This window comes from Panthera tigris, chromosome B4 (assembly GCF_018350195.1).
Source record: "Panthera tigris isolate Pti1 chromosome B4, P.tigris_Pti1_mat1.1, whole genome shotgun sequence".
NCBI classification, from domain to species: domain Eukaryota; kingdom Metazoa; phylum Chordata; class Mammalia; order Carnivora; family Felidae; genus Panthera; species Panthera tigris.
Genome location: NC_056666.1, coordinates 136,610,060 through 136,627,519, shown reverse-complemented (window position 1 = coordinate 136,627,519; position 17,460 = coordinate 136,610,060). Strand labels below are relative to the sequence as shown.

The 17,460-nt window shown below is 59.0% G+C and overlaps 1 protein-coding gene across 2 annotated transcripts in view; it reads right to left on the bottom strand.

The window, feature by feature from the left end:
- The window catches only part of FBLN1 (fibulin 1), an 86,739-nt gene that overhangs the window by 56,416 nt on the left and 12,863 nt on the right, over positions 1–17,460 (bottom strand). For both annotated transcript variants that reach the window (XM_042993530.1, XM_042993529.1), the window contains exons 2-6: positions 13,989–14,094; positions 8,196–8,331; positions 6,012–6,183; positions 1,755–1,814; positions 524–625 (exon numbers count right to left, since the gene is read on the bottom strand). In XM_042993530.1, coding sequence (XP_042849464.1) covers positions 524–625; positions 1,755–1,814; positions 6,012–6,183; positions 8,196–8,331; positions 13,989–14,094 — 576 coding nt within the window. The remainder of the gene's footprint in view (positions 1–523; positions 626–1,754; positions 1,815–6,011; positions 6,184–8,195; positions 8,332–13,988; positions 14,095–17,460) is intronic.

The window sequence follows — 17,460 nt, the reverse complement described above, 5'->3', positions numbered from 1 at the left end:
GGGAGGGGCAGAGACAGAGTGGGAGACACAGAATCGGAGGCAGGCTCCAGGCTCCGAGCTGTCGGCACAGAGCCCGACGCGGGGCTCGAACTCACGAACCGCGAGATCGCGCCCTGAGCCGAAATCAGGTGCTCAACCGACTGAGCCACCCAGGCGCCCCCTACCGCTCGTTTTGAGAACGCACTAAGCAGTGTCAGGCCCTGCACTGGAGTCACATGACCCTTAGGACCCCTCTAAGAGGCTGTCACTGTCCTCTATCTCCCCCACCCCAAATGGGAGGGGAGAGAGAGGCTGAGGGATGTGCCCAGGGCCACTCAGATCCTGGATTCAGAGCCCGGTCAGACGCCAAACCCAGCCCCGTTTCCCAGCACGGTGTGTATATGCCCCGGGAGGAGAGCCGTGGCCGGGCGCCGTGGACTCCACCTGCCTACGAACGGGGCCCCGACGTGTGCAGAGCGTCAAGCAGAGACGGGGGCAGAGGCCCCCCGCCGCCCTGCTGTGGCCGGAGCTCGGTGATGGTTACCTTCACAGGAGACGCTGTCGGGCAGCAGCTGGTAGCCCACGAAGCAGGAGCAGACGACCCCCTCCCCCGTGTCTCGGCACTGCTGTTTGCAGGGGCCGCCACCTGGAATCAGAGCAAATCAGGGCAACCGGGAGCCAAACACCCACCACAAGCCTCTGGCGTTTCCGGCTCCCTGTGGGCCAGGCAAACGCCCTCAGGGTGGACGACACACGGGACACAGGCTCCCCAGGTTGGAGCCCACCCTCTCCAGCGTGGCACCCCTCCCTTCCCGAGAGGGACCCCCGGGATCTGGCCCCTGCACGACCCCGGGACCTCCCCTCCAACCATACTTCCTGCAGGGCAGCTGACGGGTGCTCAGAGAGCCAATCTCACGGGGACAGACCTCTACCAGCTGGCTAAACGTTCTGTCACAGTTCTGGCCGCTCCCCAGGCCCTGCGAGCCCCCTGCCCGCTTCTCCAGCCTCTCCCTCTAGCCCCGGGCCCACCCCTCCCCGTGAGCCACACGAGTCTGCGTGTCTCCAACACCGCGTGCCCAGTGTTCCTTCCTTGGCCAGCCCCCCCTCACCCACTGCAAACCAGCCTTTCCCTCCCCCAGGAAGGCCTCCCACACGCCCCAGAGAGCTTTCTGGGCTCTGTGCCCTCCCCACCCCACCCCCACCTCCCACCCCACCTCTGTGCGGCCTGTCACTGTACCCGGGCCACATCATTCTGTGATTTCACTGGCTCCCAATTAACGCCCCGACCACAGGGCAAGCTTCCTAATGAACCTCTGGAGCAGACTTGCCCGTCTAGACATGCGGAACGGTCCACGAAAGACAAATCTAGTTTTATCATGTGAAAAACAAACCTGCCAGGCCCTAGTCACTTTAAATTTGCGAATGATGCCACCAGTGGCACACAGCTGGGGCTCGGGGACACAAGGCAAGTAACACTCGGCCCTCCCTCCAGTGGTGTTCACCCTTTACAGAGCCTGTGTTGGGGGGGGGCGCTGTGCTGGGAGCTTTTAAGGGCCCACACGGCCCCTTCCTGTGAGCTCACCCTGTCTCCCCCTGGCCCATCAGGCCCCAGCCCGCAGGGAAGGAGGAAGGGGGCCCAGGAGTGCAGGGACGACAGAGCGACTTCAGCTGACTCAGCCCAAGCGCTCTTCCCAGGACGTCAGACTCCCAAGGACATGAGCGTGGACTCCCCCGCAGGCTGGGTTCACGGCCCGCTGGAGGGAGCAGGGCCTCACCTCTGCAGCGGTCGTTCAGGTACGGGTCCTCCTGCTCCTCCTCAATCTCCGAAATCTTGGCTGTGGGAGAAAGAGAGGCAAATTGGGCATTTATCCAAACACAGCGTCCCGTCTTATCTCAGCAGCAACTCTGAATTCTCTACCTCCCTATAAGCATCGGGCAATCGCGCCCGTTTCATCAGTTCAGCGTTTCAACCGAGTGCTGTGGGAGCTGAGGCCATCCGAAGTACTTGCCCTATTTCAGCAAATGCAGTCACGGCCCCCAAACCATGCATCTGGGAAAGGCTTCTTGTTAGGGCAAGAATTGTGTCTCCCCGCCCCCCTCACCTCACCCAGAAGATACTATAGCTCTAACCTCCAGTACCTGTGAACGTGACCTTACTTTAGAGGAGAGTCTTTGCAGAGGATCGAGTTAAGGTGGATTAGGGTGGTCTGTGTCCTTATAAAAAGAGGAACCTGGACACAGAGACAGACACGCACCGAGGAAAAAGGATGTGAAGACACAGGCAGGAGACAGCCATCCGTGCACTGGCCAAGGAGCACCGGGGCGGCCGGGAGAGAGGCCCGCCCTGGAGCAGATTCTGCCCCGAAGCCTCAGAAGGAAGGAGCCCTCCGCCAACACCCTGCTCTGGGGCGTCTAGACTCCAGACTGTGAGACGCTACGTTTCTGTTGCTGAAGCTCCCCACCGGCCCGTCTGCGGTGCTTTGTTAGGGCAGCCCCAGGAAATGAATGTCCTTCTACAGCTTGCCTGCAAAACTCAGTTTACCGCCGGTCATCCATAGCCACTCACTGGGTTCATTCCGCAGACGGGTCTGAGCATCTGTGCTGGGGGTTGAGCACTCGGCTTAGACAAGGCCCCTGCACTCAACAGAAAATTCAACACGGCCACGGGAGACGGCGGGGTACCCTAATTTAATCGAATGGGGTGGTTTTCCACCGGTAGTTCTGGGGTAAGAGAAGAAACGGGTTAGTCCTTTCAGCTTGCGTACAGCCAAGGGCAGGGAGGATCCCTAAAAATCCTCGAAAACCAAGGCCTCCGAAGTCGAGGACCCTTCCTCAAGACCGGGTGACAGGGAACCCAACTCAATCACAAGTCGACAGCATTATGTGTCAGCGCTGGGAGGGGCGGGGTGGGGGTGGGGGGGCAAAAATCAAAGCGCATCCATGGCACGATCCCGCCCGTGTGAGAGATGATGTTTTTGGGGTGATAGTGCGGTGTGGGTCTGGAGCCGACGACCAAGAAGGAATTCTTGAAGACGTCCTTGGTGCAAAAAGGCGATTAAAGCCCGGGGACAGGACCCGTGGGCAGAAAGAGCCGTCCGGGGACCATGAGGAGAGGCTGGTTATATACTGTGGGGTCGGGGGAGGTAAAGTCCGGGGGGAAGTTTCCAGGGACATTTTCACTGCTAAAGACTCCCAGGGCACCGGAGGCCTAGCTGTTGTCAAGCCAGGATGGTTTTTCCCTCCAGCAAAGCATCAGGGCTGAGACAGCAGGGAATCCCGCAGAAAGGTTTTACTCTGCTGCCCCAGTATCTGCCAAGGGGCTGCAGCCTAGAAGGAAATTGAGGTCTATCTGCCTTTGTTTCCCACATCAAGAGACACCGAAAGAGACCGCAGAAAAAACCAGGAAAGGAAATGGACCTAATGGAAACCGTATTTCTCTCTATGTCAATTTCCTCTTCCTTCTGCTTTCTGTATCTTCTAAACCACCCCCCAGTGAGTGCATAATCCACGCACGGCAGAAAAATAAACATCATTACGACCAAACGGTTTAGTAATTCCGCTATGAAATCCAATACGGCATAACTTACCTACACTAACTGCACAAAGGCGGTCTTTTCTCGGCGCTGTTAAAATACGGTAAGGGTCCCTAAGCAAACTTTTTGCTCGGCGAGGAACTGCGAAAAAGACCTTTCGAGTGCGAATCATCTCTTCTAGGTTAGGGGGCTGGGAACCTTTGCAATCTGGGGACTCTGCTCACGGGGGCATTCAGTCCAGGCCAAGGCACAGGCCGGGACGTCTGCTGGGAGGACCCGTGAAGAGCTATTTCTTCACCGTCAAGGTCTGCGTGGTGTTCTGTGGGAACAAGCCTGGCCCTGACGGACCACCATTTCTGCCCCCAAACGAATCCAGAACCTGGGCGTCACCAGCCTCAATCTCCCAGTCTGTAGAACGGGGATAATCAATATATGTCCTAGCAGTGTTCCACCCAAACCCTCCGTGGTAAAGGGACAGGGCTCTTTCCTTTGTTTTGAGCCAATCCTTTGATAACATGTAATATAAACGAATTGCCAGAAAGAACTCAAGAATACAGACATAGAAGCCCCCGTTTAGAAATTAAATGGACATAAGTGACGCTATCGAATGCTTTAAAGTTTCTAAAAGCTTCCTCTCAACTTCTGTACTTATTTTTGTTAGAGGCCAACAGTGGTCTGTGGGCCCTCTGTGTGACCCCGTGACAGGACACAGTACGCCCGCGATCAGTGTTAGTGAAAGGGAGGAAGGTACGTCTGTGTCCGCGAGGAGGAAGGGCAGGGAGTCCTCACAGAGACTCTGGGGAAAGGCTGGGGCAAGGACGGAAGCAGATAAAAGACAGGAGAGAAAACATCTGGAGCAGCAGAAGAGCCCAGAGATCGTGATGGAAACAAGACGTAAATCGACAAAAATCCTTCCCAGAGACACGGGAGAAATGCTCGGCCAGCACGAATAGCTTGGGTTTGTTTAAAGTGAAAATGTCATCTCTGGTTCCAAGAGTCACGGAGGGAGCCAGAATGGGGTTCCAACCCTCCTTTACGAGAATCTGAAATCAGCCCCAGGGCATCCGCGAGCAATCACAAAGAGAGACTGGGCCATCTGACGCAGAAGCATGAAGCCACCAAGGTCACACGGCCACGGGACGGGCAGCCTGACTAAGGGACCACAGGTCCCTTAGTCCGCACAGGTGTGCGAGCTCCTCTCACCGAAGGCCTTCCCGCCCCTCACCCGCCACAGTGGGGAGGGGGTAGGGCATCCGAGTCAGGAGGAAAGGAGCCCAAAGTCAGACAGCAAGCCTGGGGCCCAGCGGACTCCTGAAAGTTTCCAGGCTTATTTCCATTATGGCCCAGGAAGCCCTGCATCAGTGGAAGAGATTATTAGACAAACAAGAAGTTTCCTGAACCATGTAACTGAGCCATGCTCCAAGGCTTGGATTCATCCGGCCTGGGACAAACGGAGGGTGGCGAATGAACAGCCGGGAGCTCCCTGGAAGCTGCTTTGGGGAGGGGGGGGGGGGGTCACTCGCCTCTTTGCTGAAAAAGTATCTATTAGCTAAAAGAGCCCAGGCAGGCAGCCGTGAGTGGTACCCCCGCCCGCCTCTTGTCTGCACATCACTGGCACCAGATGGAGAGAGAAAGGGCACTGGCCGGGGCGCGGGAGGCCGGCGTTCTCCCTCCCCTGTGTGTCGGCCTTGTGGCCTCGAGCATCAGGCCCTCGTCTGCGAACTGAGAGCAAGCTACCCGCCATGCTGCCTGGGCTGTTAGAAACGCAGGGAAGAACCGTGGCGATAAACGTCTGTGGAGCCAGGTGCCACACCAGACACCTCGTCCTCCCAGACAACGCAATTGTCCCCATTGCACCGATGAGCGAACTGAGGTCTGGATAAGTCGGTTTACCTAAAATACACGTTAGGACAGGGACGTGAACCCAGACTTGTCAGATCCCAGATCCCAAGCCTTCGGTCCCAACTCCAGGGCAGTGGCCTCTCAGAGGAGGTGACAAACGCCAACAGTGCTCTGACAGTCAGTCTGTGCTGAGTTCAGGCGACAGCAAACGTGTGTGCTTATACTCTGCCCGTGATTGTTAATTTTCTGTGTTAACTCGGTTGGGCCACGGTACCCAGAGATTTGGTCCAACACCGGTCTCTATTTGCTGTGACGGTACTATTTAGAGGAGATTACCATTTACCTCAACGGACTTTGAGTAAAACAGATCGCCCTCTGTAATGTGGGTGGGCCTCGTCTAATCAGGTGAAGACTGACCTCCTCCAAGCGAGAAGGCATTCTGCTAGCAGACGGCATTTGGACCGAAGCTGCAATATAAACTCTCCCTTGGGTCTCTGGCCTGCTGGCCCACCCTGCGGATTTCAGACCCGAGTGAGCCAATTCCTCAAAATACATTTCTCTCTCTGCATACGCATGCACGCATATTCTGTCGGCTTTATTTCTTCGGATGACCCTGACTGGTGCGCCGCCCGAAAGGGAAAAGACGGAGGAAATTACCTGCTTCTTGGAGGTCCCCAAGGTCCCCGGGGGCAAAGTCTGCGGTCTCCTGGCCCTTGACACAGCATGCCCGGAAGACCAGCCCACACTGGTAGCCGACCATGAGGGTGTACTCGCAGCTCTGGCCCTGGGCCTGGGCCGCCCTCCCCAGCAGGCAGCAATGGCAGCACCTCTGCAAACACAGAGACTCCAGGTGGAGAAGCCACACAACAGAGCAGGGCCCCCGGCCTCGCCGATCCCCGTGTCCCCAGGCGGCGAGGACGCCGGCTGACGTAGCTGTCTCCTCTAAACGCTGGCACTGTGTAGAGCTCAGCGAGCCAAGCCCGGAGCACATTGCCAACCCAACCTCACAGGTCCTGGCTCTGAAAGCAGCCCTAAAGGGGCTGCACCCAGCACGTGCCCCCCAACACCAGATGTCCCCCTTCCTGCCCGGCTCCTACATCTCCGGGGGAATTAGCTAGGACAGGGACCCGCTAAGGGTCACCCAAGGGCGCCCTGAGGCTCCACTCCTCGTGTGCGGTCGAAGGTTTCTCTGTGATGCCCAGGAAAATGCATCTGCACGCGTCTCTTCCCTCCAGAGCCCGGCAGGAAGCACACTGTGCGTTCGAGAAGCACGGGCACCTGAAGACAAGTCGTCAAGTGAGGGACAGAGTCACTGCCTGTCACCCGGACCCCGGTGTTCCTGAAAGTCACACCTGAATCCAGGGGGTTCGTTCGGCCCTTAATGTACGAAAAGCCCCGTTCCAGTCCTTATTATCCTCAGAAAGGCACAGAACTTTCCAACAGGTCCACAGCAGGAGCCAGGAGGTGGGGCTTGGCTCGAGTTTCTGCGGAGGTTGATGGGGCGTTCTACAACCCCCCCCCCCGCCAGAAAGAGGGAGGCTTCGGCTACCCCCTCCACCTTCCAGGGCATGACGAATCCTCCCCAGAAACACAAATCACTCGTCTGCCAAAGGGGCCTGTTCCCACTCCCGTTAGGATGTTCCGTGGCTTTTCCACACACACACCCCCCTTCTCTCTAGTCTGGGGACAAGGGCAGAGCTGTCTGCTGGGCAGACGGTGTCTGCAGAGCCCCTGCCCTGCCTGGGGAGGCGGCCACTGGACGCCCGAGCTCCTGGCTCCCGGGACCCCTCGACCAGACCGCCCCACCCTCACCCCTCCCGGCTCCCTCGCGCCAGAAGCTTCCGCCATGAAGGCCCACGAAGGCTGAGGGTGGGCGGAAGGGCTCTGGAGCTCCCAACTACTCCACGCCCCAATCTGTGTGAAGACAGAACCCTCAGAAAGGAGCCCCCACCCGCCCCCCCCAGAATCCAGATTTCGTTCCGATTCACGCTCCTCGGAGTTACTTCCTGGCCTTCCTGACTGGGAATGGGAACCCTTTCCTCCTGGAGCTGCCCCCCCCACCAGGACCCGGGACCCCGCTGACCGGGTCCAAAGCTCCCTGTGGTTGTTTTTCTCTCTCAGTGCGCGGTGAGGGAGGGACAGCCTAGTTCATTTACAGTTTTCAGGCCCGACCAGAAAGCTCTCAGGAACTGCCCCACCCCCGTGCGAAGAGGCAGATCTTTCACAGGGACAGAGGCCCTCAGGGACTGGGCCCGACCTGGGTGAAGTCACCTGCTCAGAACTCAGCCCCCCCTAGAGCCCAGTGGAGCCCATGCCCCATTCCACCTCCACAGACTCCTCCCCTGCCAGGCCACTTTGGGGTGTGGGCCACTCTGAACCTCACTTTCCTCTTCTAGGGCAGTTAGGGATGTCACTTGTTTTCAGAGACCCCGGGGTCCCGTTCTGAGCTCTAGGCTCTACTTCCCTGGTGGGCAGGAAAGCTTGAGGGGGCGTCCTGGGCAGGGTGGGGGGCCTGCCGTGAGCTGCAGAGAGGGCTCTGAAGGCCCTGAGCCCAGGCAGCCTCTGCTCTATCTCTGCACTCCTGCCAGAGGCCCTGGGATGGGAGGTCCTCAGGGCAAGCCTGGGTCCCTCCATCCCGGTCTCCTCAGTGTTGTCCATGACTAAACTGAAGGGGGCGGGGGATGGGGCAGGGCCCTGAGAGGCCCCTCCCCCCTCCTGGGCTCCTCCCTCCTCCCGCCCTGCCCTGCTCGCCAGGGCGGGAGGCCCGGGCAGATGCCGCAGGCAGGAGAGCACCCAGGCTGGGGGACAGCGGCTGCTGGCCGGCGGGGGGCGGGTCCTCACCTTCACGAACGTAGCCTCGAGGCTGGCGTTGTCGCTGTGCTGCACGGCGCAGCTGTCCTGCTCGTTGGCCAGGTTGATGCCTGTGGCACAGTGGAGCTCCTCCAGCTGGCTGTGACAGCACTGTTCCCGGACCATCCTGCGGGCAGAGGCCAGGGCTCGGTGGGGGAGGGGCCCGCCGGGGGGTCCACAGGGCCTGGGAGCAGCAGCCCCTCGGGGGCGGGAGCTCTGTCACCTTCCGGTGCCTCCCGTTTCCCAACCCAGCCCCACCCACCCGCACACACACACACGCACACACGCCAGCAGACAGACGGTGCTCAGTAAGCACAGAATGAGAGAGGCTGGATGCAGGGTGGGGTCTGGGGGCGGAGGCAGGAGACCCCCATGTGCCGCTGGAGTCCCGGTTTATCTCCCGGCTCCGAGCCTCGCCCTGCAAAAAGCTCTCACCTAGTGACAACACCCAAACACGGGCACCCTGATCCTTCACCAGACCCCAGCACTCATCCCCGTTTTCCAGGCTCAGAGGAGACGGCTCCAGACAGGTGCAGTAGCTGGCCTCAGGCCACAGAGGGAGGACGATGGCAACAGCTGGCAACAGCAACACCACACTGCGGCGTCCCGTCTCCCGGCCCCGCGGGGGGCCCCAGGAAGAAGCCGGAAGACGCCACGCATAAAAGGCTTGGGTAGGCAGAAGGACCCTCACCTGCCACAATGGGCTCAGGGCAGCGGGGCCTGGCCCGGAGGTGGGTAAGTGAGCAGGAGGTGTGTGTGAGTCACAGGTACGGCTCCCACCAGACGCGAAGTAACCCCGGCTTCAGCCAACGCCAGCCAGGACAGGAGGAGCCACCCACCCTGTGCGTGTCCAGAGAGAATGGGCCCAGCCCGGCCTCCTCCTGCGGCCGGCCGGCCGGGCTTCCTCTGCCCATGAGCGGCAGCCCCCCCCGCCCGCCCTTCCCCCCACCTCCACCTGCGGGGCTGGGGCTCCGCACCTGACTTCCCATGTGCTTCCAGAACCAGCTGGGGCTCCAGGATGGGTTTGTCTAGGCTGGTGATACTACACGTTTCACTCGTGCTTTGGGTGAGTTTACAAATACTGGGCACTTCACTAAATTGTCAGGAACAGCAACCAGACAGGCACCCGTCCATCCATTCACTCAAAGATACTGGCTGGACAGAAAACAGCCTGAGAGCCTCAGGACGAGGACTGGAGGCCTCGGGGACTGTGGGTGGGGGTGTCAAAGCTGCTGTACAAAGCAGGAGGGTAGTTCCTCGAAAAATTAAAAACAGGACTATCCCGTGATCCAGCAGGATACACCCCTCCCAAAATTGAAAGCAGGCACTCAGAGAGATGTTTGCACAGTCACGTCCACGACAGCATCATTCACAACAGTCCAAAGAAGGAAGCAGCCCGAGCGTCCACCGAGGGACGGGTGAACGAAACGTGGCCCATCCGCACAGCGACACGGGATTCCGCCCGAACGGGGAAGGAGATCCTGTCCCCTGCTACGACACGGACGGGCCTCGGGGACAGGATCCTCGGGGAAATGAGCCAGGCACAAGAGGACAAATACTGTTTGTTCCCACTTCTATGAAGAACCTGGAGTCGTCAAAAATCAGACAGAAAATACACCAGGCGCGGGGACGGAGTTTCGATCTGGAAAGACGAGAACATTCGGGGATGGCGAGTGGAGCCAGGCTGGAGGCGTGGAGCCATGCGCCTAAAATTCGTTAAGATGGTCAAAGGGGGCACCCAGGCGGCACGCACACTCTGTTAAGCGTCCAACTCTTGATTTCAGGTCAGGTCAAGATCTCGCAGCTCGTGAGTTCGAGCCCCGTGTCGGGCTCTGTGCTGACGGCGTGGAGCCTGCTTCAGATTCTCTCTCTCCCTCTCTCTCCGCCCCTCCCTTACTCGTGCTCTCTATTTCTCCCTCAAAATAAATAAAATAAACTTAAAAAAAAAAGACGGGGGGCGCCTGGGTGGCTCAGTCGGTTAGGCGGCCGACTTCGGCTCAGGTCACGATCTTAGGGTTCGTGAGTTCGAGCCCCGCGTCGGGCTCTATGCTGACAGCTCGGAGCCTGGAGCCTGTTTCGGATTCTGTGTCTCCCTCTCTCTGACCCTCCCCCGTTCATGCTCTGTCTCTATCTCAAAAATAAACGTTAAAAAAAAAAATTAAAAAAAAAAAAAAGATGGTAAAAGTTATGCTAGGTGTATTTCACTGCAAGTAAAAGAAATCTGGCTGCGTCCCTACTGTGTGCCAGGACCATGCCGAGGCTTCAGGGACGCGGGGAGGGGTGGCCTGGCGGACTAGAACAGCCTTCCGTACCGAAAAGGCTCCCGCGGCCACGGTTGCAAAGCTCTGCCCTGGTGGGGCCCGGAGCTGGGCGTCTGGAGACCCGCATCCAGATCCCCCCGATCCCCGCCCTGCACTCTCCCTGCCCTAGACTTGGACCAGCAACCTGACATCCCGCCCGGCTCGCTCGCTTCCCTCCGTCAAGCCCCGGCTCAAACATCCCGTTACAACATCCCACCTCATCCTGAGCTCAGAGCAGCAGTGAGGGGCAATGAGGAGGCGCTGGATGAATGAAAACTGAGAAATTTACTTAAAACCGGAAAGGTCGAATGCCACTCCCGAAGAAGAAAAATGATACGAGGCCTAAGTTACCAAGCGGCCGGTGATCTTTGGTTCCTGCATCCTTTAACTATTACTAACAAGAAGAGCCTCTTAAACCAGATTTGACTTATGACCTGCTCTCTCCCCCTCCCCTGCCTTCGCCGTCAGTGGTAATATTGAGTTTGTGAGAAAATCCCTGCTATCAGGCCTCGATGGGCTGCTGGTCAGGCCCGGCACTCAGAGCCCACGCCCGTCCCGGCACCGAACACCTGACTTTGGGCTCACAATTATCTGTCGTCTGCTGTCCTCGCCCCCTGGAACAGAAAGCATGGAGGGCTGGGGAGGGGTCGCGTTCTCCTGGGTATCCCTCACAGTGGCACTCAATGCCTACTTCTTTTTTAAAAAAAAATGTTTTTCATGTTAATTTATTTTTGAGAGAGAGACAGAGAGTGAGCAGGGGAGAGGCAGAGGGGAGTGGGGGGGACAGAGGATCCAAAGCACAGAGTTATCAGCACAGAGCCCGACGCGGGGCTCAAACCCAGGACCGTGAGATCATGACCTGAGCAGAAGCTGGACGCTTTAATCGACTGAGCCACCCAGGCGCCCCTCAGTGCCTGCTTCTTGAATAAAAACCCAACTGTGTTCTTAGATGAGCGACATCTCTCTTTGAGCCACCAGCCCAGGCTCGGCCTCTGATCTCCGCAGACTACGTGGGGTTTGAACCCCAAAGGTAACCGAGCAAAGCGGAAAATGTTCAGGAGAGGCTTGGAGGGACGGCGGACAGTGACACGGTTAGAGCCGGTCAGCTCAACAGCTAAGTACTCTCCAAGAGGCTCTGGACACACACACAGCCCGGCCCGTGAGTTCACTGGGACAAGCCAATTAGCCTCCTGGAGCTTCCGTGAAACCGTCCGTGACTGGTAAGCGGTGGCCGGGGAGGACGTCGTAATCTGCGAACGCTCGCCACCCGGCCGGAATTTCCGTAGGCCCCTGTGATACGAAGTGAGTGCCACCAGCAGGCAGTCGGGGGTCAAGGGAGCCCGGACGTGTAGCCACATTCCCCACAGAGAGAAGAAATTCCCACTCGGCCATTCCGGTGACATTCTCTGCATTTTAGGATTATCTCTACGTGCACGTTCGAAATTTACCCTTGACCAAGATGTCACAGAACAAACGCGTGCTGCATAGCGAAGAAGGTATTTTCCACGTAGTCTGGGGATTGAAGGTAACTCCAGAACCTATTAAAGACTTTGGTGGCTAGAAGTCACTCATAAACGGAGCAGTGACTGAGATCCAAATTCACAAGTAGGGGCCGCCGGCTTCTGAGTTTCTCTGACCTCAGTCTCTCCGTCTGGACACCGAGAGGTTCGGCTGATGCCCTATTTTAACGTCTGTGATTTCAGTGAGCGTTGATAATAGAGGCTCCCCTTACGAGTGGAACTGTGTCCCCCCAAATTCCACACTGACGTCCTCACCCCCAGTATCTCAAACGTGATATTGTATCTGGAGACAGGGCCTTTACGGAGGTGAGAAAGGTAAAGTTAGGTGATCCGGGTGGCCCTGATCCACTATGACTTCGGTCCTGCTAAGAAGGGGAGGTCAGGACACCGACACACACAGAGGGACGACCGTGTGGGGACGCAGAGGAGGACGGCCGTCTGCAAGCCCACGAGAGAGGCCTCGGGAGGAGACCGCCCTGCCCACGCCGTGATCCCGGCCTTCCGGCCTCCGGAGCTGTGAGACCATAAATGTGGGTTGTTCGAGCCCCACAGCGTGTGGTGTTCGTCACGGCGGCCCGGGCAGACTGCAACACTCACACTGCCTGGCTTTGTGGGGCTGGCGTCTTCCCTCCTCCTGTCATCGTCCCAGCCCCAAAAGCATGGTGTCACAACCCTCCTTTTGCACTTGGGGAAACCGAGGCTCTGCGCTGGCTCAGGTTACGCAGCCAGAAATCCAGCCCAGTCCACCCAGCTTCCCAGGGCCAGGCTGCTCCTCGCTGGCTCGGTCCCCAAACACAGCGCTCGGTGCTGACCGCCCGGCTCTGCCTCGGCCCCTCCGAGCCACACTCGGGAGCCAAACTCCCAGCTCTCGCCCATCAGACGCCTGAGTGCGTGGCCTCCCCCCTCCCCGTCAATTCAAACAACCGACCGTCCTGTTTTCTCTCCCTCTGTTCGGTCCACAGCGCTCTGGACCTTTCAAGCATTTTCCCAAATCGAGATTTACGTCGCCCGGCGACGCTGGCCGATCGCGTTATGCCCGCTGCCAGCTGAGATGCAGAAGTCCAGAACGAGGGAAGGAAACTTCACTGCACCCTCCTTGGCCGCTCTCCACCCAGCCCCCCACGGCTCCGAGGGCCGCACGGAGGAAACGCGCGGCTGTCACAAGGAGGGAACGCTCTCGGGGCCTCGCCTCCCTGACATCTGCACCCCGGGCGAGCCGATCTGGGTTCGAATCCCAACGCCATCACCCACCGGCTGTGCGCAGGGGGCAGAGCTCAGGTTCCTGGGCTGTAAGCCGGGATTAACAGCGGGGTGACGTGAGGAAAACGTTCATCACACACAGCAGGGAGCAGCTCTGTACAGGCTGGCCCCTACTCTTACTGTTACCTTTCCGGTGACGATCGACATTCCAGACCTTCATGGTTTACTCGACGCTTAACGCCTGCCAAACCTTCGAGGGAGCTTGGGTTAATTTAGGGAAAAAAAGCACAGTTCGTGCAGGTTTTGGCTACTGCGTAGGGGAACAACCGTCTGCGGGAACGCTCCGCTCTGGACCGGCTCACGCGCGCTGTCGGGGTCTGAAGGCAGGCCACGCTGTGACTCGCCAGTCACGTGATCTCATCCGACCGCCCCTCCCCCCCCAAACAGACCCCTTTTTGTTAGGAGGAAACTGACTTGGCCACAGTGCCCGGCGGTGGCAGAGAGAACAGCCACCCCAGCGAAGCTCTCTTTGCTCTGCAGCCCAGCGAAGGGGAGAGACGCCCGGGCCGCCCCAGGGAGGGGGAGCCCCGTCCCGTGCGGGGACGTGGGAGCACAGAGGAAGGAGGCGGGGGTCATCCACCACGCCCCCCACAGCCTGGGCGGATCTGGGCCTGCACGCCAGACCCTGCCAGGGGTCCCGGCACACCCGGCTTCCTGCTAGAGGAACACCGTTCTGGTAAAACGGCCGTCACTGGCAAACGTACCTGCATTCCTTGGATTCCGAGGCATAAGGCAGTGAGCAGTCCCTGTGCTGTGTGGCCATTTGATGTCCATCTGCACAGCAAGCCTCCATGAGGGTGTCTGCGGCCACTGTGCGGGAAGAGAGCAGGGCGCCTGGTGAGGGGGCCGGCTCACCACTCACCCACGCGAGGTCCCCTTGGACAGGCGCCCCCTACCCCACTTCCTCAGGCATCCACGGCAGGTGAGGCCGGACCGGACGGCCCCGCACACATCCTCGGACGCTCCACAACGTGAACTTTGAACCCACTGGGTCCTGGGCTGGAATCCACGCCGGCTCCTTCCTGGGAAAGCCTAACGCCTTAACCAGTACCTTAACCGGTACCTTCCGCATCCAGTTCTGATGGGGCTGCGGCTCAGCACCCAGGATCCACACCCACTTGGGCTGAATCCCTGCTCCGGCCACACAACAGAAACTCGGATGCGGACCCTGCCCAGACGGGTCGGGAGGGCAACCAAGGCAGGGACGTGAGCACGCGCCGTGCAGCCCGGCAGCGAGGGTGTCCAGGCACCGGAAACCGGACTCTTAGAGGGTCAGAAATGGGGGCGGCCTGGAGGCTCCCGGCAGCGCTGATGAGACAACCCAGGGAGCCTCCCCTGCTGAGCGGAGGGCAGACTCCAGGGAGGACTGTGGCATACACAGACTCGGAGGGCATAACGGAAACGGGGGCCTCCCACGCCACGAGCCCACCCGGGTGAGAAGAAAAGAGCCAACATTTCTAGGCCAGCTTCTGGGAGCCACGTCCGGGCGCTCTCGGTTAATTTCTGTAGCAACTTGTTGGCGAGGTGGCAGTCCTCGTGATACAGCGGCTGACCGCTCCTGCCCTTGATCTGCATGAGATGGGCGTCTCCGCTCACCCGAAGGACAGGAGGAGGGCTCCCCAAGGACAGAAGGTTCAGCAGCCGGCCCACGCATGCCCTCACAGCTGGACAACGGCCCTCCGGTCCCCAGCCTGGCTCTCGGCCTCACCCCAGACGGGTGAGCCTCGTGCCTTGGGGGAAGGAGAGGGCCCCCCCAAGGCAGGAGCAGCTGGGTACCGAGATGCCCTCAGCCTAGAGGACTCGTGTGGCCGGGAGCATTAGCACCAAAAGCCTCTGCGGCCTGAGTGCAGGATCACGCTGTGCAGGACGTTGCAAAACTGGCTTTACAAAACCCCACGTTTTCTCACTGATGGCTTTCCAGCACCCAACGGGGTAAATCCCACCGGGCCTGGCAGCGTTTCGAGGCACCAGCAGCCACGGGTGTCCCGTTGGAGTTCATTATTCTTCCAAGGCCGGGCCCTCGGGGCGGCCCCAGAAGGGAGGCTCACTCTTGGGCTTAGCAGGAGGCCGAGAGTTCCTAAAACACCAGCTTTGACAACCGGCCGTCAACCATCACAAACACCTGTGCAGTGAGACTGGGCGGGGCACACGCTGCCCTTGAAGGCCCTCCAGGCTGGCAGAGAAACTGCCGTCGAGCACCAAGAGTAGCCCTTCCAGAAAGATCCCGGGAGACTTAGTGCACGGCCGGCCCTTTCCCGTGGCCAGGAGGACGAGGGGTGTCACCTGGGACCGAGTCAGGGCTACCCCTCCGCCGGGGCTTCCGGGGACCCCTGGGCTGCTCTTCACAAGGAGGGAGGTACCCCGTCCCGGCCCCACCCCCATGGGGCCGTGGGGAGTCCAAGGTGGTTTGGGTGAGAGTGACAATCCACCCAGCCTGGCCTGGGTGCCCCCCTGCTCACAGCCCACCCCCTGTCCAGGGAGCACACCTCACTGTTCCAACATTTCCGACGGCCTTGCCCTCCCAGCCACAGAGGTCTTACAAGCTGGGCCATCCCTTTTCCTCACGTTCCTCGGCACAAAGCTGGCAAGCAGCAGCTACAGAGCCGAGCGGAAAAAGCATGCGCTCTGGGGTCACAGCCCCAATCCCAACTCCAGCGCTTTCTTGCTGTGTGACCCCAGGCAGGTGGCTTCCCCTCTCTGAGCCAAAGCTCCAACGGTAAAAACGGGGCTCGAAATAACCTTTGCAGAGTTATTATAGCTCAGCACTTGCTGAGCGAGTGCACTTACAAAGTTCTGAACACACAGTGAGCTCTCAGAAAACAGCGCTTGATTATGTGTTTTCTTTTTTTTGAACATTTATTTTTGAGAGAGAGAGAGAGACAGGGCACGAGTCGGGGAGGGGCAGAGAGAGAGAGAGAGAGAGAGAGAGAGAGACAGAATCCAAAGCAGGCTCCAGGCCCTGGGCTGTCAGCACAGAGCCTGACATGGGGCTCGAATCCATGAGCTGTGAGATCATGACCTGAACCGAAGTCAGAAACTTAACCGACCGAGCCACCCAGACGCCGCTTGATTACGTGTTAAAGAAACAAAGGGGGTATGCTTGCCATGGCCCATGAGAAATGGGGAACCACGGCCCTGCGTGGGTGTGTGGAAGCCCCCAGGGATGAGCAGTGGCCCCAAGGCCTCCCTCGGACTCTGAGAAAGGCAAGCCCAGTTAAAGCTTAGACTCCCACAGCCAGCTCAGCAGGGCGAGAACTTTGTGCCCGGGGCTGTGGAAACATTTGGAAATGATTCTCCCTGGGGAACCTGAGCACTTTGAACCTTATTCTCAGCAGGACAATAAAATGTTAAGTCCTCTGCTCCGTTCAGAAATCTGGAATGTCCCTGGAATGCTTGAAGCAGCCACAAGGCTGGGACTTGTGCAAAGCAGAGCCGTCTGGGGGCTGGGTCCCGGGTTTGGGGAGCGGGGGGGTGGGGAATGAGCAGGCAGCCAGGTGGGAGCCCCATGGCCATCTGGGGCCAGCTCATCCCCCTTGGGCGTGAGGCACCCCATCAGCCTCGCGCACGGCCCCATCAGATTAGCCGTGGAGAGCCCACCAGGGTCCACAGCCAGCTGGACAGTGATGAGGCAGAGGCACGGGGAACAGACCAGGGCAGGGCATCACAGCCCCCATCGTAATAATCAGCCTGACACCAAGTAAGTCTCTTTGCATTCAGCATCTCTCTCCCCCTCGACCCCTCAAGCCCTCTTTCTATGCCATCATGCAGGCCACATGGCATCACACTGTAGAGCAGAAAAGGCAACTTTCCCAACCTGTTCCCCCTCTCTTCACTTCTGGTATTTTACACTCAGGAACGAACAGCTCTGGGTTGAACATCTTTGTTCATAAACGTTTATTCCTCAAGTCCTGAGCATTGACTTAGGCCAGAACAGCCAAAGGAGAGGAGCTGGATCAGGGGGAAGGCATTCTTGGGCAATCACAGCGGGTTGCCGTCCCAAGAAACACCCAGCCCCACCAACCATGTGGCTGGAGCACAGTGACCAGGGACATGTTTGCAGCCAGCACCTGTGGCCGATGGGTGGCCTGCTAGAGCTGAGCCAACTGGCCAAAGTTCATGGGCTTCTGGTGAAGGCTGAGGTAGTGAGCTGGGGATGAGCTGAGAGCTGCAGCTTAA